Raw genomic sequence first — 22,840 nt, 5'->3', positions numbered from 1 at the left:
CCTGAAAGAATTATTGATATCAGCACGTAATACTGTGCCTGACATGCAACACATATAGTTAGCTATAAATATTCAACAAGTCTATGTCACCGTAGAGTAAAAATGGATCTACTCCTCAATTCAGTGCTCAACCCATTATGCAAACTAGGCCAGGTTTTCCATCTTTGTATATAATCTAGGATACTGACTACTGACGGAGGTGCTCATCAGAATAAGCGCTTCCAAGCTCTCCCCTCAGATTTTGATTCAGTATTTGCATCTGTAAAAATCCCACAGATGATTTTGATGAATAGCCCGGCTGAGAACTACTAATCTAGGTTATATACCAAGAAGAACATTTTTATCTCCCAAATCTTTAGCTTATCAGGGAAAAGCTGCCTTTGCCTTAGTTGCTGTGATTCCTATGTAGGGGTCTCTTTGCTTCTACTCACCAGTGAAATATACTAAGCAATTGCAAAAGTCGAATTCGTTCTCTCTCCCCTACTTCATCTGATTTTCCCCACCTGGTGATAGTTTCTTTTTTTTTTTTTCAAAGATTTTATTTTTTTCCCTTTTTCTCCCCAAAGCCCCCTGGCACATAGTTGTATATTCTTAGTTGGGAGTCCTTCTAGTTGTGGCATGTGGGACACTGCCCCAACATGGCTTGATGAGAGGTGCCATGTCTGTGTCCAGGATTCCAACTGGCGAAACCCTGGGCTGCCGCAGCAGAGCACACAAACTTAACCACTAGGCCATGGGGCCGGCCCCGATAGTTTCTTCCACTGTCTTCCGGTCTGACGCATTTACTTATTCTCTTCAGAGGATTTGGAACTGGAGAGAAGCCTCCCACAAGACAGGACTCTTGCTCTAGTTCCTGTCCCAAGATATGACGAAGGAATTCACAGTTCAAACCTGGCACACATGATTTCAAAAGAGATGTCTAATTCAGACAAACAAGGTTGTTGAAGCAGGACCCCATGCTATATAAAGGAAATTAGGCAAAATACACTATTTCTCCCCTAGTGTTACCACCAGAGCTAATAAAAAACTGATAACCAGGTAGTCATTTGGTTAAAACAAGTTTGTGCATCTCTAGCAGATGTTGGAATCCTTGGCTCCCTTTTCACGATGGCATAGGTTCAATGTTCCGAAATTCCTGGTCTGCTGAGTCTGTAACTGCAGGTGGAGAAAAACGCCCATATTATTTTGTAGATGTGGCTCTTTTTTAAGAATAAATGGCCATACCAAATTGTAATATTCAGAGCTTACAGTTCTCAGTTTGGGGGTAATAGAGTCCTCCTTCCAAATTGTTCAGAGACTTCCAGAGGAATTGTGTTTATCATCTCTGTTACTGCAAATATTTCCTCATATTTTTAGTTTTATTGAATTTTAAATTAAGACCATCGAGTGAAATAGTTTTAACTCTGAATAAATTTAACACTTATGATTGCAATAAAAAAAATTGAAGGGAGTCTGGCCTGGTGGCATAGGGGTTAAGTTCATGCACTCCACTTCAGTGGCCCGGGCTTTGCAGGTTCAGATTCCGTATGCAGATTTACCACCGCTCCTCAAGCCACACTGTGGCAGCATCCCACATGGAATGGAGGAAGATTGGCACAGGTGTTAGCTCAGCGACAGTCTTCCTCAAGCAAAAAGAGGAAGATTGGCAACCAATATTCCCTCAGGGCCTATCTTCCTCACAAAAAAAAAAGGAGGAAAATACAAATAATGAAGAACTCTTACAACCACCCTTTTGCCCTCTAATAAAGTGCTAGCTCACACAGCGTGGTTCTGAGGAGGGTTTCACTTACAAGTAGGACAAAAAGCTTGTCACATCTTGGAAATCAGTTCTTGGTTTATAACTTGGGATATATAACAGTAAGTAGGGTCTTCAGTAACAAAAACAACTTCTTAGGTATATACTCACTTTATTAATATTTCAGCCCTAGTTTTGCCTTTTATGATGGCAAAGAAGATGGTTTTGGACAGTTATTGATAGCATATAGTAAATAACTCATAGAAACAAATAATTCTACAGAGCAGATAGGGCCATACAGACCACCCTGCATTTCTTTGACCTCTTTCTCTCTTGAGAGGAGGGTCAGGGAATAACTCTTCGAATCCTCTGCCCTCTGTGGCCAGGAATCTATGGAGTCGTATCTTTTGAGTAGATGTTCTTGCTTGGATCTAAAGACATGTGAATCCCCAAAATGGGTGATTGGTGCCTGTAGAAGATTGTCTGCAGAGACAGCCATTAATAATTCCTCCATTCCCTCTCTATAAGTGCGTGCCATCAAGGTGTGGAGCCATTTCCTCTCTTCTTGAATTTGGGCTGGCCTTGTGATTTCTTTTGACCAATAGAATGAGACAGAAGTAATGTTGTGCCAGTTCTGGGCATAGAATTTAAGGGGCTGGTGGAATCTACTTTTGCTCTTTTAGAAGCCATTCACTATATAAAGAAGGCCAGGCTATTCCACTGGGGAAAGATTATTCATATGCAAGAGAACAGAGATGCCCCAGCCAATAGCCAGTGCCAGGGCCCCAGACCTGCGAATGAGTCCATCTTGGATTCTTCTCCAGCTTCAGTTGAACTACCCCAGTCAACTCTAAAGGAAAGAGAGATGAGCTGTCCTCATTTGGCCCTGCCCAAATTCCTCATCCACAGAATTGTGAGCAATAAAACGGTGTTATTTGAAGACACTAAGTTTTGGAATGGTTTGTCATACAGCAATAGACAGCTAAATAAAGTTGTAAAACAATACTGTTCTTGTTCTCCAGAGCTTAATCTGATTTAGCAATTACATAGCACACTTATCTTTGACCATCCTTTCAAAAATAAAGAATAGTAAGCAGATGGTTTTTTTTTTGTGAGGAAGATTGGCCCTTAGCTAACATCTGTTGCCAATCCTCTTCTTTTTGCTTGAGGAAGATTGTCACTGAGCTTACATCTATGCCAATCCTCCTTTATTTTATGTGGGATGCCGCCACAGCGTGGCTTGATGAGAAGTGGTAGGTCTGTGCCCAGGACAAAGCTGCAAACTCCAGGCCACCAATGCGGAGCCCAGGAACTTAACCACTATGCCCCTGGGCCAGCCCCAAGAATAGTAAGCAGATTGTTTGTAAGGTTAGACTGTCACTGGCCTCACACATAAGGTTTACTTCTTGACTTCTTGCTGCCATTTCCAGGCCTTGGGAATCTCCAGGGTTAAAATATCATGCCTTGGATTATGATTCTGGTATTTCCTAAAAGGAAAATGTCTCAAACTCTGTTATTAGTTGTTTTTTCCCCAGGATAAATGAGATGGTTGGATTTGCATCACTTGGAGAGCCAGGTTTAGCAGGGCAGGAGAGCCTTAGCCTCATAACTTGAACGGTCCCAGATCTTAGAAGCAGCAGCCAGTGGCACGGGAAGTAAGTGAAGGCCAGGTTACAGAACATCCCAGGGAGACCCAGGCATCAGAATTCACAGGACTGACACTTAAAGCCAGTCAAGTGGTGACATCTGTTTTTATGTGATTAATCCTTTCAGAGAAGTTATTCAACCAACTAATCAGAGACCAACCCTCTCACGACTCTAGCCTGTCAAACTGGGATTCTGTTCCACCTTATGCCAAAGAGATGTGGCATTCCAAACAGGAGCCAATCATAAGACCTGGCCAATGGGAGTAGAGTTCAGGAAGAAGGTTGCCGGGAGGTAGGTATGCCCCACGATGAATGGTAAGGCAATTCTTCTAGGCAACGAGACAAATTCAAGATGCACCCCTTTCACAGGATGGAGCTGCCTGTCCTGGTCAGGACCGGCAGGGTTAAGTCCACAGGGGAAAGTCACAGATGAATTCCTGATCAGTAGAGTTTATAGAGAGATGCCCAATTCAGGAGATAGTGGGGAGAAAGGAAAAAAGGCCAGGAGGGCCAAAAATGAACACAATGAAATTTGAAAATTTACCCGGGACCAGTATGAGTTAGTTTAGGGCATATTTTTGTTGTTGTACCATAGCAGTTAATAATCATAGATTTTTTATGAAGTTGAGAGAATAATTGTTAGGGAAAGATATGATAAAAGTAGACGTTTTTCCTTTTTCTTTTTAATCTCTAGTCAAGTTCTTGAGGGTTTTTTTTTTTTTTTGAGGAAGATTAGCCCTGAGCTAACATCTGCTGCCAATCCTCCTTTTTTTGCTGAGGAAGACTGGCCCTGAGCTAACATCTGTGCCCATCTTCCTCTACTTTATATGTGGGACATCTGCCACAGCATGGCTTGCCAAGTGGTGCCATGTTCGCACCCAAGATCCGAACCCGGGATCCGAACATGCCCACTTAACCGCTATGCCACCAGGCGGGCCCCAGTTCTTCAGTTCTTTTAGGGAATAAATTATAGGCAAGGTAGAAGAAATATGAAGTTGGGTTGAGGAGGGTCAGTGCAAACTTAACATCAAAACAACTTTTTCTTTTTGGAATAGTTTTAAGTATTGTAATTTTTCTGAAGACTAAGAGTAAAGTGGTCTTCCTGCATTTAGATTTATATTCATCAGCATGTTTAATATTCATTTATTCATTCATTCTTTCACTTAGGTCTTGAGTCAATTAGTGATAGACATGGTCACAAATGGAAGTACTTAATTTCTGTTTAACTTACTTCTATCCACATACAGCACAAACAACACAGTGACCTCATTTCTTCCTCTTTGCAATCTGCCACGATTTACTTCTACATGAAATATTGTCTTTCTGTCACCACTAAGTACTTCTTGCCCAAACCACTTCAGTTTATTGTTCTCCTAACTAGATTATACAGCATTTGCCCAAATTCTGTATGTTCTTCTTCTTCTTTTTTATTTTGGCCACCCCAGTAAGTGCCCCTATGCTACAGAGCAATGAAACACTTTTTTTTTTTTAACAAAAATTAAAAGCTTGTTTATATCCTTCCGAGTTCATTGAAGAGACTGTATTATCAGTGTCTCAGTCTTTTCTCTCTCCTTCATCCATGCTACCCCTTCGCCTCTCTGTACCTCTACACCAGGATGGTCCCCTTCTGTCTGCTTAAGACCAAGACTTGTTACCCTCATGGGTAAGGCACTATAAGGTGATCATGTCCCCCATTCAGACTCTATTGGATACTTCACCTCCTATATTTCCTCTATGCTTGGCAGGGGGGTGGTGATAGTGGTTGTGGTCATAATGCCATGTTCAAATGCCCACATCTTCTTATTCCTCAGATAACAGACATGACTTTGAATTCTCTGGGAGCATTTTCTTCTTAAATTCTAGTTTTTCTTCTTTTTCTTCTTTGAATCTTGTTTTAGTAATGAGTTGAAGTTAAAATTTATTGGATTAGCTGCTGCCAATATCTGTCCTTGCAGAAATGGCAAATTTTCCTTTCCTAGCTGTTGCTCTTCTTCAATGATTCTGTATGTTCCTCCCTTCCGCGGATTATGAAAACTGGCCACCATCAATCCTACACTAGTCATTTGTTTCCTAAACAAACCTTGCAAAGATATCACCTCTCCCACATTCCTTATGCAAAGGAGCCATCCCCCTCTTTTAGTTTGTGGAGTTATGTGGCACGCCTTAATTGAATTGCACCCTTTAGTTCCATGCTCAGAGCAGAGTTCCAGGCAACAACTTCAATTCTGCTGGAGCTCTCGTCAAGGACACAGCCTTTGCTGGTTCTCAGGGGCGATGTGTTTTTAAATGATAGGTCTGTAGAAACACGAGGGGGGATAATGCTGTCTCCCTTTCTCTACCATCTTTTTTTTTTTTTTCACTCTGGCACTTATTCTGCCCTTGTTGTTTCCCTTCTTATAAATTAACAAGGAAATAAAATAGACTGTTTTAATGGATTACTTATGCAATTTTTATGTGGCATGTTTAATATATTACATACATTTTGCTTTAGGTCTTGAAATTAAATGCACCGAATATAAAGTGAATTGGGGTGTAATTCTTTTTCAAGTCAGTGTTTAAGTCTGGTCCACGCCTGCCTTAGAATCAGCTAAGGAGGCCTATTAAAAATGCAGATTTTTGGGCCAACTCTAGACCTATTGAATCAAAATTTCTGCCAGAAGGTGCCAGTAATATGTTTTCTAAGATTATTATACAACATGTAATATGTAAATGATTATATTATATAAAATATATAAGAAATAGTACATATATGAACAATTGTCCCCAAGTGATTCTTATGAAATTTAAACTTTATTAGCATTAATAATGTCAAATTTATCATTTAGTCTTAAGGCTAAACATTCACCATTGTTTCCTTTTGTAGCTGTATAGGAAAAACAAAGTGGCCACTTGAGACAATTGATAATTAACTTTGCAAGAAGTATTGAGAAAATGAAAGATAATAATCTTGTTGTCATGTGGTGTTTAATTTGAATTATCCACAGAAAGACCTCAGTTCAGAGCATCACCTTTCATATATATAAAAATGAGTTAAAGAGCTTAAGAGACTGTGTACTATTTACATAAGATACACAACAGGAATTAGAATTCATAGGCTGACACAAATGCTGGGCTGGCCCATGGTAGAGCAATAATTTATTTTGTTTGGCTCTGATTTCAACAGCGTTAAAGGGTAAACCATCAAGCTGTTCATTAGCATTTTGAGCAACACCCCAACTAACCCGTAGAAATGCTATTAAAACAGTAAGTGTGGTTGGAGAGGAGAGGAATGACTGGCAGTCCTAATTAAATACTTGAATTAACACTAGAAAAATGAAAGCAACTTGATCTAAAATTCTCTAGTAATAATAAAAAAAGAAAGTGCCCAAGATAAATCTTGGAGGGAACACTGACATGTAGCAAGAAACAAGAAAAAGGTTTTCTGCCTTTCGGGTACAAAGACGTGAGCCACTTCCATTTGATGGGCACTTCTATATGCATTAAAAAGTAAAGACGTGCCAAAATGAGGTTATAAAATTGTGGTATGCATTTAACATAGTTATTTTGTTTTTATTTTTTGGTTTTTTTGCAAGGAAGGTTTGCTCTGAGCTAACATATGTTGCCAGTCGTCCTCCTTTTATTTATTTATTTTTTCGTCATCAAAGCCCCAGTACATGGTAGTATATCCTAGTTGTAAGTCGTTCTAGTTCTTCTATGTGAGCTGTGGCCACAGCAAGGCAACTGGCAACTGACACATGGGTGGTGTGGTTCCATGACCGGGAAATGAACCCGCGCAGTGGAAGTGGTGAGGACACTGAATTTTAACCACCAGGCCATCAGGGTTGGCTCAACAGGGACATGTTTTGAACATTCACAGTACAATACAATACATTTTGTTATAAGATAATTAAAGGGTTTATTAAAAAAAAATCATAGTGCACTGAGGGTCTAGTTATGAGACACAAGTAAAGTTGAATGAAGTGTTTTCTTTCTTTAATCATGTCAGTGTATTTCTAACTATATATAATTTCATTTGGAGATTATAGTCAACTTGTAAATTTGAAGCGCCTTCTGAGCATGAAGCTTTATTGGTTTCCTATTATTGTGGTAACAAACTTTACAATTTCAGTGGCTTAAAGCAATACAACTTTGTTATCTTAGTGTTCTGGATGTCAGAAGCTCGAAAATGGGTTAGCAGGGCTATGTTCTTTTGGAATCTCTAAGAAATCTGGTTCCTTGCCTTATCCAACTTCTAGAAGCTTCCAGAATTCTTTGGCTCATAAGCCTGCATCATTCCGACTCCCACTTCCATCCTCACACTTCTAATTCTGACCTCTCTATTATCACGTTTGTGATAACATTGCGCCCACCGGGATAATCCAGGATACTCTCCCATCTCAAGAGCTGTAACTTAATCACAGCTGGAACGTTCTTTTATAATGTCAGGTAACATATTCACAGGTTCCAGGGATTTAGGACCTGGACATCTTCAGGAGGCTGTTATTTTACCTACCACAGAAGCCCAGACTCCACTTTAAGAACTTCCCTACTCTGCATGCTCTGCATTGTAATACAGTTTGGGCTTATTTTTTCTAAACTCTTCAACTGGAATCTTAGAGTATTTATTACCAATGGGTCACAGAAGATCTCACTTTCCAGGGTATGTACTTTCAAATGCCTGTTGCAGAGAAGATAATCTCATAATGTGGCCACTGTAACTTGGTATAAAGTAACATAGAAACTACATCTTTTACCCAAAGTATGCATAATAGGGAACTAAACATTTATATCTCTATAAAAAGACAGAAAAAAATGTTGCTTCTCCTGCTGTGACATTCAAAAAACTGTCTTTTTTTTCAATACAAGTCTATGTGTTAAACATTGTTAATATACAGTATATAAGCTCTAAGGATTCACAGTGAACAGAAAAAAATTAATATATATGCTCTAAGAACAAAACTAAATCAATAAAATAAGATTCTGGCTAAAATTTGCCAAGTTTACTTATATATAATAATTATATTATAATTACTATAAGAAGACCTTTATTAATATGTTTTTGCTCTAAACTAAGAAAACGCAGAATAGTTTCAACTCCACCGTTAGATTAAAAAGTGAGGTTTAAAGATCAATACTAATAGAAACAACTATTTGATTAGTCTTTCTGCCTCTAGATAGACTCATTTACTCACTTATCCATCCGGTTAGTTGACAGATACTAACCGAATGCACAGTATAGACCAGACACAGGTGTGACAGTGGAGCAACAAAGCCAAGTGTATTACGATGCCTACTTTTCAGCTAAGAGTCAGTGATCTGACAAACTTCAACTAGAACGAGCTAAATGTTTACAATAAAAGTAGCAAAAGTGAAACAGTGCTTTCAATAATAAGATTAAATAAAGGAAAGGAGGAGCATAAAATTTATATTTTAATTTTGTATGCTTTAATCTAAACTGGGGAAAATGAGTAAAAGTACTGAATTGGAATATCATAACCTGATATTTTCAGCGCTTAAAAGATCCTATTTTAATGAATCTTATATTAAATATTGATGAGTGAAGATTGATAAATATGAATTAGGAAGTATTTAATTATATTTACCTCCATTATCATTAATTTATTCAATCAGTAGTTCACTCAATAGATATTTATTAAGCTCTGTTATATTCCAGCAGCTGGGTCCACAACCCAAACCAAAAAAGTAAGACTCCTGCTCTCATGGAGTTTACATTCCAAGGAACTAATGCAATATGCTCTGATGCTCCAAATACTTCGCTACACTTTCGTGGTAAACATTGCCCGCAAGGACAGTACTAAATAAGGTCATGATATGCTTCACGCCTGGAATTCTTCAGCCCGGGCTGTACTTCTGTGCAAACGCCTTAAGGCAGCTCTGCCATTAGGTGTGCAATCTTAGGCAAGTGACTTAACATTATAACCTTGTTGCCTCCTCTGCAAAAGAGAAACAGTAATATTTGGGTTCTCCTGGAGATTAAATGACATAACGTGTCCATCGTTCAGCAGTTATTAGTAGTATTGTTTTGGCTCCGCGGTTCCAAAAATGTGCTTGCTCATTCGAGTCACCTGGGGATTTTTAAAAACATTCCAAAGCCCAGGCCACACACCGGACCCATTAGGCCCCAATCTTGGGGCTGGGACATAGGCGTCGGCGCCTTTTGAGCTCCCCAGGTATTTCCAATGTGCAGACAAATTTGGGACCCACGGCAGTGTGGCTTATTGACATTTCCGAATAACATTTGCCCATCCACCTCTCTTCACCAGAGGTGGAAGCAGGAAGCCTCACGAGCTTAATGAAAGGTAGCCGAGGTGCACATGTCTCTGTCCCATCCTGTGACTTGGATCCAAATCGCTTCTAAATCTCCTCAGGGCAGAGGGATGGGAGGGAGTCCTGGCCGCCACTGCCTACGCACAGCTGGGAAGTTTAATGGGACCCTTAGGCGGATAAGCAGGGCTGGGACGCTTCCACCTGCGGCCACTGCTGGCTGGCGGGCGGGAGACGCGAGGAGCCGAGACAGCAGCCCTCCCGGAGCGCGGGGCCCGCCGCAGAGGCCGCACCGCGCCGACAGGGAGGCTCGGCAGCCGGCGCGTCCCCTGGGGACCCGCCCCGGCCGGCGCGCGCCGCTCGGGTGGGCGACCTCTGCGCCCCGGCCCTCGTCCGCCCTCCGCCCAGCGACTCGGCTGAGGGCCGGCGCAGCCGCGGGTCGCCTTCGCCAGGCCGAGCGGGGCCGCCGCCATGGAGCTCGGGCCGCCTGGCGGCGCCGGGCCCGCCGAGCCGGGGCCTCGCTTGCGCGGCTTGCGCGGCGACGACCGGGCGGCCTCGGCCGCCTGGCTGAGCGAGGCCTCGGCCGGGCGCCGCGCTCCGTCCGTGGCGGCCGTGCTGCCGGCGGGGGGCAGCGGGGAGAGGATGGGCGTCCCCACCCCGAAGCAGTTCTGCCCCGTCCTGGAGAGGCCGCTCATCAGCTACACTCTGCAGGCCCTCGAGAGGTAAGGCGGCGGCGGCGCGCCCCGGCCGGCCCCGCTCACGCTCCCGCTCCCGCCCCCGCCCGCCTAGGGGCCGCGCTCCTGCACTGCGGCCGGCGGCTCCCCGGCGCGCGGAGCGGGGTCGGCCCCCGAGTCCTGGACGCGCCCGGCGTCGGCGTGGTGGGGCCAGCCCGGCTCGGGGAGCGGACTCCGGGCAGGGGCTGGGCCTGGGGACGCTCGGTTCCCACTGGGGCCTGTGGGGCCTGATGACGAGAAGCTATTTTAGGAGTCTCTGTGCCTGCCCGCCCCTCTCCCTCTCATTCTCTCTGTTTCTGTGCCTGTGTGGGTGATGAGCTGTCCTTGCACGTCTAATTTCGTGGGCCTTCGTTCACTTTGTCCATTCATTCAGTAGCATTCGCTGAGCACCTCCCGTGAGACTGTGCTGACTGCTAAGTGCCGAAGACGGACCGAGGAGCAGAATCCAAGCCTTTCAATCGTGGAAACAGCTTTAAGGCGGCTAGATTCTGAAATCGAGGCCAATGCGTGCTTTACCTTGTTAGAAAATGGACTGCTTCCTTGGGGAAACGAAGGAGGGAGAGGGAATGAGATAAGGAGGGGAGCGGTAGTGAGGAGCTAAGGAGGTGAAAATGGGGGGATATGTTGTGTTATTTTTGGCACCGAGCAATGTGAGGGAGCTGGGGTGAGGCTGGAGGGATGGGATGCTGGGGGATTACAAAGGTCCACAGACGTGTTGCCAGGGTGTTTCAACTTCTTGAAGCCAGTGGGGAGCTGTGGTAGTAGGTTAAACCTTGGCTTGAAGTGAGCCATCGGCCTTTCAAGAGAGGTGGCATCCTTTAGCCTTTGCGGGACGCTTTAGTGAGGGCGCAGCTAGTGAGGTTCTAGTCTGAGGACGGTAGCGTGTTATCCGGAAAAGAGCCCTCCTCTTTTACACACCCCAGAAGCCAGAGGGCCAAGCTGCTTCGCATATGGTTTACTTTCTGAATATTGTCATTTGGAGACTGGAAGTGTAAAGTGCCATAACCACCCTTGATTCATGTAGTCAGGCCAGTGGTTACATCTGAAACTCATACAAACATTGACAGTTCCAAATTCTTCCTTTCTCGCTTCTGTAGTCTTCCGTTTCTCTGGGTAGTTGCGCGGTGGGGGTGGGCGGTGGGTGGTGTGTGTGGGTTTCCTTGAAACCATTGTATGGATCGTGCACCTACAATATGCTGGTGTCATAGACATTGTGACAACATAGCCCATGTATGCATGGGACACAATGCATCTTGGCCAGCAGGATCTTTGTCTACTTAGTAATTAGCTAAAGGGGACTGTAGTCATTGTAATGTTTCTTTCTTTCCTATGAAAAGACTCCTATATTAATTTGCATTTTTGCGTCTTAACTTCTGAGGCAGCCTGAGATAGGTGGATGCTAAAAAAAAATCTCACTTTTAAAGTAAACTGGTTTGGAAAGGCCTTGTTTATAGGAAATAAGACAGAAGAACACTTTTCTATTTTCTTAATTGATAACGGCAGTCTTAAAATTCTAATAGCAATAGTAACTAATCAAAATTCACTTTGAAACACTTCATGGCTAATTTTTGTTATTATTACAATGTCTGAAGAATTTGTGGAATATGACTATACTTTAGGTATGTCTCAGGAAATCCTTGGAAACCTTGCTGTGCAGGGGTGTACGGTGCTTCTTGACCATTTGCCAAATGAAAGCCATTCTCTTTCTTTTTCTAAAAGATGGCTCCCTGCACTACTGATAGTTTTCCTAGAGCATGATGCTAAGAGGCTGAGGCAATTTCATCCCAAAAGATAAATTATGGAAGTTCAAACAAGGAAAGGAAATAGAAGCACAGAATGTCTTGTAAAATTCTTACTTTTTGCTTTCTGGAGAAATTATGCATGCTTACTAATTAAAGGGGAAGCACAGCTCTGAGTCTCCCAAATAAGAAGGAATTGGATGTCACCATTGTTAACCATCTAGGTTATATTAAGAGGGTATCGGCCCTTCTTGCCCTTTGATAGCTGTGAGTTTGTGATGTCTAGAATTTGACTTCAAAGCTCGTTTTATTTGCCCCTTCTAAGTTAGGACTTTCCTTGCTCAGACTTTTGCCATCTCACTAACAGAGGCCTGAGAAGTTGTGAGTAAACTTTTATTTCTTAGTCATCATTTCTTGACTAAGAAATTAAAGATATTTGTTGAAAAATAACCCTTGTGGGTTGATTTTTTTTCTTTTGGAATTTTGAACTAATATAAAACAAATTATCTGCCTCAAAAATAAACTAATTAGGGCCTAAGAAAGAGCAGGTGGTCACCCATGAAGTTTTGGCCCTAAATTGGGATAGGAAAATGAAAAGACACATGACTAGTCATCCTTTTAGTTAGACAATGCCAGACGTGTGTTTCTTTCCACTCCTTCATTTACCCACCCCAAGGGACTGAAAATTTATAGCCGTGAAAGGGAAAAATGAATGAAACAGGAGGTGGAGCAGATAAAAGATACCAACAAAACTTGAAGAAAGGAGAGAGAGAAGCAGTAACCAATCAGATTCAACAGACCCAAGAAAGCTGAGACATAAGCCTTCAGGTAGAGCAGCTGCGAAGAAGCAAGTTGGTTGAAGTCATAGGATCTTGGAAAGGATCAGGAATTAGAGGCACAGTGTACCTCTGAAGGTGGGGTGGACAGAGCTCAGAAGACAACTGGTGGAAACCTTTAAAAGGAACAGGTAGACTCCCAGATCCCTGTCAGAACACTGGAGGCTTATTCTCTGGCTCAGAACCAGCACAGCCAATGGCCCAGTGAGGTGCTCTATGGTGAGAGAGGAATTAAAAGTAAGACTGCATGTTGGAATTATGAGACCCTTAGTACCTAAGGTAAACTAAAGGAAGCTTGATTTTCGGACATCATGCTACATATTAAATTTAGCACCTGTCCCTCTGTAATTGAGAAGTTGGAGGAGGCATTGAGAGAAAATCTGTTTTGTGAATTGACTGGAACTTGAGATCATTTATTTTTTCCTTCTGTCAAAATTGGGAAAATACACATTTTTTCCAGTTTAGCCAAGTTCTACTTCTGTGCCATTGAAGTTTCTTAGAAAAGTAATTATCATATTAAATGAAATTCAAAAGAATCTCTGAACTCTCACTAATCTGAGATGTGTTGGCTAAAGGCTCTATCCGGATAAATGGAGGCTCAGAGTCTGTATCAAAATCAGGTATATGTGGGTATCTTTATTATAATTAGCCATCATATGTATATACATATAGACATTTATAAGTATATGTATGTGTTTATATATGTATACTATACTTATTAAGATTATACAACTGGTAGTTCAGATCTCTGAATCATGGGTGTAACTAAAAGGATCAAGCATAACAACTAATTTCAAGGTTTTATTAGGAACAAGGGACTTTCAGAAGTTGATTAAAAATGATGTTTTGGGGTCGGCCCAGCAGCATAGAGGTTAAGTTCGCGTACTCTACTTTGGTGGCTCGGGGTTTGTGGGTTTGGATCCCAGGCACGGACCTATACACTGCTCATCAAGCCATGCTGTGGCAGTGTCCCACATATAAAATAGAGGAAGATGGGCACAGATGTTAGCTCAGGTACAATCTTCCTCAAGCAAAAAGAAGATTGGCAACACTTGTTAGCTCAGGCCCAATCTTCCTCACACAAAAAAAAAAAACAAGAAAAAAACCAGTTTCTTGGAGTTTTTGAAAGTTTTATTTGGCCTTTTAGAGGGAATTGAAATATAAATTTTGGAACTACAGACTATAACATGAAGAGAACTTTGATTTTTTTCACATCTTTCTGACAAGGAACTGAGATCAAGGGTATGAGTCCCTTACATAACTATTGCTTTATGACCTGAGTTTCTAAAAGGAAATGTTGCTCCAAGGAAAATATACGACAGTGGTATTATTGGCAGGGGCATAAAGCTCTGACCGTTAAGTTGTAAAAGCCACTCACTATTGGTGAACTCGTATCGAAATTTTACTGTTTAGAAAGAAATGTATTCTCAGGTCTGAAGTAGGAAGTAAAAATTCCTGCCAGTCATTTCATTTCTGATTTCAAATAGCTAAGGAAAGAAAGTCTCATTAACAGGGATTAGTTAACCTGGAATAGCTAAATAGACTAAAATAACAACTGCAACAAAAGCAAGTTAGGGAGGCAATCTTTGGCCATGCTTATTCAGATTCACGGTGGTGGTGGGCTGGGTGGGGATGGGAATTCTGACAATAGATTTGAACAAGGTCTGGCACAGCCTTCCCCGTAGCTCCTGAGGTTTCTCGAGTTCTGTTAGGGGGAGGATGCTGCTTAAAGTAACTTGTTCCTTGATACAGTTCCTTGCTCATCAAAAACCTTATTATAAGTTGGTCCAAGATATATCTTCTATAGGAAGAAAATGTGCTGTCCCCACTGATAAAAGACATTCCAGACCTTGTGATAGTAATGTATATCATTGTAAGCTAGTATCCTGGCATCCTAATTCATGTTTCAGTCCATTTTTAGTTTGATAATGTGAGTTAGTCTCCTTGAGTCTGATAACTACAGATTAATTTGAAGGAAAAAAAACCATTTTGTCAATTTGTATGTGTTTATGTTATGGAAACCCTGAATTTTGTGATTGAGATTGGGTTGCTTTCTTGTCTTATCATTTGGAAAACCAATGGAAATTCATTTTTAGTAGTATTTTAAGACTCCATGGTGTGTTTTTCAGTGCATTAACTTATGGCTTATTTGATTTTTTTACTTTCTCCTTGTCTTTTATTTTTGTTTTCTTGCATACATAAAAAAATCATTCTCTCCTATATTTCTGAAAAACACTGCAAATTTTGTTTGAACCAGATAGATTAGAAATAAATACATAAATGTTAATCCAAATGAGGAATGTTGATTGCTTGAATTAAGCTGAGGTAGTAGGATTGGAGTAGGGAAGATGGAAGAGAGATTTAGGCGGTAGAATTGACAGGGTTTGGTGATTAATTGGATCAGGAATTCAGCAAGAGAAAGTCATTTAGGATGCTTTTAGTTAAGTGATTGCTCAGCTATATGAATTTGACTTAAAATTTTGTCAACGCCTCATTAATAAAAGAGTCAGACCTGAGTCAAGGGAAGGAAAAGGCCTGTATTTTGTACAGGTCAGATGACTAGGGATTTGTGTTAAGTTTCCAATGGCCCCCATGGGGCTCCTGTAAGACAAGAGATCAGACCAGGACTGGGAGGCTGGGCTTGACAACGGGAAGCCTGCCTGGACCCTAGTAAGGAGACTTGACATTTTGAAGGCAATGAGGAGCCAGCCCCTTCACACCAATTCAATATTTTGCTGCTAAAATATCAGGGTGGGTATGGAGAGATGGAAATCTGTAAATCGTGGCCATAGTACAACCCAGAGGCTTGATTTCCATGAAGGCTGTCATGGAGTGAGCAGCAGCTGTCATGGCAGTGAGCAGCAGCTGCCACTGTCCCTTGGAGCTAAACTTCTGCAGCCTGGATGAGAGCCCTTAGAGGTGTTAACAGGGCCTGATTTTTCCATCTGTTTTTTCAAAGCATTTGTTTAAATGTTGTATTTGCAACTGATGTTATTAAACTGTGAACAGAGTACTCCTGTAAGTAATATTTACGTTATTCTGGGAGAAAATAACATCTGAGATATTTTGTATCTTCCTCAACATGTCTGTAGATATAATGGAGTTTGAAGTTGGTTTGTATTTGCCTGTGGAACGTGCTGGAAGGAAATACTCAGAACTTGATAAAATCCAGCTATGGGGGGCAGGGAGGTTTGGTGTAGACTTGCCTTCAGCTTAGGAGGTCGACAGATCCATTTATTCAGCAAATATTTGTTCAGTAGGCACTGTGTGAGGTACTTAAGGTCTTTTTCAGTCCCATGATTCTACATTATTAAATTTTAATACTGTAAAAGGCTTTTAATTCTATAACTAGAATGGAATGTGAATAAATCCTTTGAAATACAAACAGTACTTACGAAGGCTTGCAAGTGCTGGGTGTATGATGGGTTGCTGAACAAAATAGCATAAGCCCGTTATCTCTTAAGAGTGGTCTAAAACAGCGTTTTCTGCACTTTTTTTTTATTGTGACTTGTTATAAGAATTACGTTTTGCATTATGAATCAATGAGAAACACATACGTACACCCATACATATTTTAAAGAACATTTCACAAGAACAACCTATCCTTACTATTCGTTGTGCATTCTAATTATTCTCTTCTATTTCTTTTACTCAAAAATGTTAGTCTAGGGGCTGGCCCCGTGGCCGAGTGGTTAAGTTCGCGCGCTCCGCTGCAGGCGGCCCAGTGTTTCGTTAGTTCGAATCCTGGGCGCGGACATGGCACTGCTCATCAGACCACGCTGAGGCAGCGTCCCACATGCCACAACTAGAAGAATACACAACTACCGGGGGGCTTTGGGGAGAAAAAGGAAAAAATAAAATCTTTAAAAAAAAAAAAAAAAAAAAATGTTAGTCTAAACTTAGTAAATTAGTTTTTTGACATGCTAATGGATCCTGAAATCTGCATTTTGAGAAACACTGGTTTAAATTACGTTTTCTATTTAAAACCTCATACAATTGTTTAAAAAGTCTAAGGCCACAAGTATATCTGTAATTATTTATATCTACTTTTACTGCTTTCTGTTTTATGGAACATAATTATTTCATAGCTATTTTAAAGCATTGCAGTAAAACTGGGATTTTATTGAACAGATGTGTAGATGACTACTCTGTCAAGCAATGTCCCATCATCTTTCTCCCTCTTAGTTATTCTGTATTTTAACATTTAGTTCAATGTAACTTTTCATTAAAAAAATAGCAACATGATGCTTAAAGTTGCTTTTAACCTATTTTTCTGGTGGAATGTACCATGAAAAGTAACAAGTAATAGCTTAGGAGACAAACCTTCTAGAATAGTCTTACCCACTGATTTAGTTGGACATGTACTTATAGCTTCTCTAAAAAAAAAAAAGCTTAGTGTGATGTCACATTAGTAAAGAATTGAAATATTACCTTTAATAGTTTTTTTCTGTAAGAGCAGTTTTTATTCCTTAATTGTTTAAGCTTTCTCTTCTCTATTCATTTAACAGATATTTACTGACAGATGGTCTGTGAGGTCAGGAGTTCTGCTAGTCTTTGTTCGTTATTGTATCACCAGTGTCTAGCATAGTGCCTGGCAAATGCTTACTTGCTATTTGTTGAATGACCAAATGAACACATAAATCAAGAATACCTACTTTTGTTTGAACTATAAGAAATTTGACCGTTTTTGACCACAAAAGCAGCAATGTTATACGGTTTAACACTAATAAAGTGCAGGAGACACAGTGATCCAGACATGATCTTTTCCCTCCTGGATTTTATCACCTTTTCCTAAGAGACAGTTAGTGCATTTGCAGAGGTGAATGGTGTGAGCTCCAAAGTCAGCCTGCGGTCCAACCTGGTCCCTTCATTTCCTAGCTGTATGATCGTGGGTAGGTCACTGCTTCTGTGTCCTCTGTAAAAGGGAGATATTAGAGACTTACCTCATAGACTTGATGTGAATGTTAAGTGAGCTATTGTAGGCTCTACACAGTGGATGGCACCTAGCAAAGATTCCATATGTCTAAACTGCTGTTTCTACTAATAATATTACTGAAAGTTTAGTATGCACCAAGCCCTGGGGTGTAGTCTTTGCATTCTATGAGTTGGCAGACTAGGTAGGGTGATAGAAAATGAAATGGTACAGTATGATGCTTGGTAAGATTCTCTAGCAGTAAGAGTACTCTGGAAGCCCAGAGCAGGCATGCCACACCCAGAATGACAGTCAGGGAAAGCTTCCTGGAGGAGGCCATATCCGAACTGAAAGCTGAATAAGTAGGAGTCAGCCAGGAGTGGGTGGGGATGGGGGAGTGATGGGGATGGGGGTTAGTGTCAAGACGCAAAGGAAGCAGCACAAGCAAAGACCTGGGTGTGAGAGAGAATGTGGTGTTAGTAGAGTAAGAGGGCCATGGAGGAGACGTGTGGTGCAGGGAGAAGTAGGCTGAGGTCAGGGCTTGAAGGGGATGGCCTCAAATTTGCACTTGGGAAAAAACAACTAGAGGCGGTGAGAATGGATTGTGGTGGGATAAGATGAGAAGGAGGAAACCAGTTAAGAGGCTGGTGAAATAATTGATGGAGAGATGACTGCCTGGGTCCCCGCTGTGGCAGTGGAGACACAACCTTGGGAAACCCCACATTTAGGGGGCACTGAAGAACTGCCACTTGCTACTTGCTAAGGGCTTTGTTAAGTACAGTGTAACTTCGAAACTGTGTAACTACAGTGTAAGTTCTGTCAGTTGTTTGCAACTGAATGAGTGGGGAATGGATGGGCTACAAAACGAAACAAAGAGCAACCCAAACTTAGTCTTATTCCAGAATCCTCTTTATTGCTTGTACAGATTATTGCATATTTTATTCTTTGGCATTCTGTGAATATTGCCACCTTGTTTGTGATTAAAATTCCCCCAGGTGTCTGACAAAACGTGAAGGTAGTCCTGGCCTCTAGAAGCCTTAGGATCGAGAAATCAGAGTAAAGAGTCAAACACCTAGAAACAAAACAGTCAACAAAACCACACTGCATGGGGAAGGCTATTTTCATCCTTGATTTTTGTAGCTAACCAGGGCAATGAGGAGAGCTTCCTGTGTCTTCATAATCCTTGAAACTCTGCTGTCTTGTAAGACCTTATGCTGCTCCTGGTGGATGAAACAGACCAAGGTCATTTATTCGTGCAACAAATAATTATTGAGTACCTACTAGGTATTAGGTGTTAAGCAATAGGCAAAACAGACATTGTCCCTGCTATCATGCAGCCTATGTTCTAGAAGATGAGATAAAATGGAATGTTTATTGTTTTGATGAAAAATCGTAAACCTTTTTTCTACTTCTAGTATCTTTTGGCAGAAGACAGTAGTGTAGAAAAATGTATCTGTATATCAGCTATCTTTCTGACTTGTTTTCCATATTATATGAGAGACAGTCTAGAGGTGTTAGGAGGATTACATGAGTTAGAACATGAATAATGCTTAAGACATAAGTGCTTAATAGATGTTAGCTGCTATTATTTTATATTATATGATACTTCATTTATTTTGCCAATCTTTCTTACTGACTCATGTGGATTTTTACCTCTAATTTCTCTCTTAAATCCTATCTACAAGCTCCATCTGGTAGCCAGGTTACCATCATTGTCTTGCCCAGACTCTAGCAGCAGCCTCCTACCTGGTCTTTGCCTCCTTTCTCCCTCTACTCAATCTATTCTCCACCTTGCATTCACAGTAAAATTTATGCCCTTAAATTAATTTCTTATTGCTGCTGTAAAAATTTCTATGAATTGAGTGGCTTAAAACAACACATTTATTATCTTAGATTTCTGGGGGTCAGAAGTCCGAAATCAGTTTCACTGGGCTAAAATAAAGGTGTTGGCCGTGCTGCTACGTTATGCAGGCTCTAGGAACAATCCATTTCCTTGCCATTTTCCAGATTCTGTAGGTCATCCACATTCCTTGTGGTCCTACATCACTCTGACCTCTGCTTCTCTTATCATATCTCCTTTGACTCTCCTGTCTCTCTCTCTCCACTTATAAGGACTCATGATTATATTGGACCCACCCAGATCATCCAGGATAATCTCCCCATCTCAGAATCCTTAACTTAATCGCATCTGCGAAGTTCCTTTTGTCATGTAAGGTGACATATTCACAGGTTTTGGGAATTAGGAGGTGGATGTCTTCTGGGGGCCACTATTCTGTCTAGCACGTTTCCATCATGTCATAGGACAGTGCCTAGAACACGGGGGAGGAGAGAATTCTTAATTTTTTATTTTTAGTGTAAACATACTCCCCTGCATAAAGCTTTTCTGTGGCTTCCTATAGTTGTTAGGATTATAGACTAAAACCTCTAACATGGCCTGGGAGAGCACCATGGCTTGTCCCAGCCCAGTGCTTGCCTGGGCCTCCAGCTTCTTCATGAGCTCCTCTCCCCCTTGTTGATAGAACTCCAGCTCCATTTCCTCCCAGTCCCTCAGGACCTTGCCATGGCCTCCGCTTGCACCAGCCGTCTCTTCCTCTCTCCAAACACCTTTGCCCGTTTGCCTGCCACTCACCGCTTGGACTGTAGAGCAAACTCTGCTTCCTTAGTGAGCATCGTCTTGGCCTTCTCTATGCTGATCAGATATTCTACTTGCATGTAGTCCTGGAGCATGAACTTCTCCTGCATCCTTGCAATGGTTTATAGGAGTTACTTGTTTCATCTGTTAGCTCTGTGAAGGCAGTGACTATTTCCATTGTATACTCAATGTTGATCATTTATTCAGGGCTCAGTAAGTATTTGTTAAAGGAATGGACTTAAAGATAGTATGCCTTTAAAGTTGGTTTTGCTCACCAGTGTAGTATTACTGTAGCCACAGGCAGAATGGGGTTTAGGGTTATTGGAAGAGTTTTTCAATAACAGAAGGTAGGAGATTGTTAATTATTGGGTAAAGCCACCCAAATATTTTTCATTTTTCAGTAAGAAAGTAGAGTTCTTTTCATTACTTAGTACTTTTCAGACCCTTCCATCTCTTTAAAAATGTGTTCAAGACTTTGAACTGTCCGACATGAACATATAGGATCTCACAGGCTAAGAATTCCATTAAATTTTAAAGGGACCTTTATTCAGAGTTGATATCATGGGTCAGAGGCGATTTTCCTGTTTTGGGCCTGTAGATTGTGGGACACTGAGTCTGCAGTGACATTAGCCTCTGTTAGCACTGGTGTTCAAGAGAAGTCTTTCTTGCTGTTGCCACTTAATGCTGTGGACTGTTGACAGAGCAGTACTGACAATACTGCTTTAAGGTCTTTAAGAAAATGTTTTACAACAGAAAAAAATTGCTTTATATTTTGTAGTTAACAGATTAATTCCTTTAATTTTATATTTCATTAAATTATGAGGTTTTCCATCTTATCTGAACCTGGTTTATATTTTTACAAATTTAATTATTATAGTTTCCCTATTTAAGCTATGATCTCTGACCTTGATGTAGGCAGTTTGTGTTAGATCAATTATCTAGCTTTGTTGACAGCTCAGTGGACTTTTGAAAGAGAACTTTTGGAATTCAAAAGTGCTTCAAATTGTTCCTATTGGATTGAGGGAAAAACTATTTGAAAAAAATCAATTCAAAAGCATATTCTTGTTACATTCTTTTCTCTCAATCTACTCGTATTCTAATTATTTGAATTTAACTTAGGTCAGAGATCTGATATATATATATATGTATGTATCTCATCTATATATAATTCACATAATACATAATTTCACTCTAAATAATATGAAATATCTGTTTCTACCTATAGTGTGAAATATTCAGAGATTCTTCATTTATCAACCTCTTTACTAGACTGGATACAAATGCATAAAACTGATTTATTAACTTTCATTTTTTTTTTTTTGAGGAAGATTAGCCCTGAGCTCACATCTGCTGCCAGTCCTCCTCTTTTTTGCTGCGGAAGATTGGTTCTGAGCTGATGTCTGTGCCCATCTTCTTCTACTTTATATGTGGGACACCCGGCACAGCATGGCTTCATAAGTGTGTGTCTGCACCTGGGATCTGAACTGGCAAACCCTAGGCCGCCAATCAGAGTGCATGAACTTAACTGCTGCGCCCTGATGCAGCCCCATATTAACTTTCAGTTTTTAATCTTCCTGTGAAGATATGCTAGTACTTATTAGTAATTCAGTTTTCTGTTATTAGCTTAACTTTGCTGTATAAAACTCAATTTATGTGAAATGTATGCGTACTTTCCTTTTAGAGTATGTTGGATAAAGGACATTGTCGTGGCAGTAACTGGAGAGAACATGGAAGTAATGAAGGGTATTGTTCAGAGATACCAGCATAAACGCATCTCGCTTGTCGAAGCTGGAGTGACCCGCCACAGGTCAATTTTCAATGGACTGAAAGCGCTGGCCGAAGATCAACCCAATTCTAAGCTCTGTAGGCCAGAAGTAGTGATTATCCATGATGCTGTGAGACCATTTGTTGAGGAAGATGTCCTCCTTAAAGTTGCTATAGCTGCTAAGGAACATGGGGTAAGTATTGGTACTTCTGAGAGTGGATAAAGGGGCAAACACTATAGAGTTGGTTTATTTGCTGAATTTTGATGGAATTATATTTAAATGTCACGTTGTTTAAAATGGGCATGTTGACCTAAAGATGTTATGGTGATTTGTTTTAGGAAATTTATAGTATTATAGATTGTGAGACTGTTCTGGAATTTATCTTTTTCTATAGTCCTTTATCATAATGTAATAGGAACTCTTTGGTGAAGAATGCAGTAATAATGTCATTAGAGTATGGATATGAAGGGACCTTAAAGGAATGAAGTTAAATATGTGGTTATCTAAAAATGTCTAAGAAATCTTTCAAGTCTAAGACTTATATAATTAACAAAAATCTGGTTCATCGCACTCAAA

The 22,840-nt window shown here is 40.9% G+C and overlaps 1 protein-coding gene across 5 annotated transcripts in view; it reads left to right on the top strand.

The window, feature by feature from the left end:
- Positions 1–9,761: 9,761 nt before the first annotated feature.
- Positions 9,762–22,840, top strand: part of CRPPA (CDP-L-ribitol pyrophosphorylase A) — a 283,050-nt gene continuing 269,971 nt past the window's right edge. For all 5 annotated transcript variants that reach the window (XR_011539068.1, XM_070615818.1, XM_070615820.1 and 2 more), the window contains exons 1-2: positions 9,762–10,367; positions 22,180–22,456. Coding sequence is in view for 4 of the 5 variants with exons in the window: in XM_070615818.1 (XP_070471919.1) it covers positions 10,117–10,367; positions 22,180–22,456 (528 nt within the window). In the remaining variant the exon portion in view is untranslated. The remainder of the gene's footprint in view (positions 10,368–22,179; positions 22,457–22,840) is intronic.

This window comes from Equus przewalskii, chromosome 4 (genome assembly GCF_037783145.1).
Source record: "Equus przewalskii isolate Varuska chromosome 4, EquPr2, whole genome shotgun sequence".
Taxonomy (NCBI): Eukaryota; Metazoa; Chordata; class Mammalia; order Perissodactyla; family Equidae; genus Equus; species Equus przewalskii.
The sequence above is the reverse complement of the archived record's forward strand: the minus strand, read 5'-3'. Positions and strand labels throughout refer to the sequence as shown.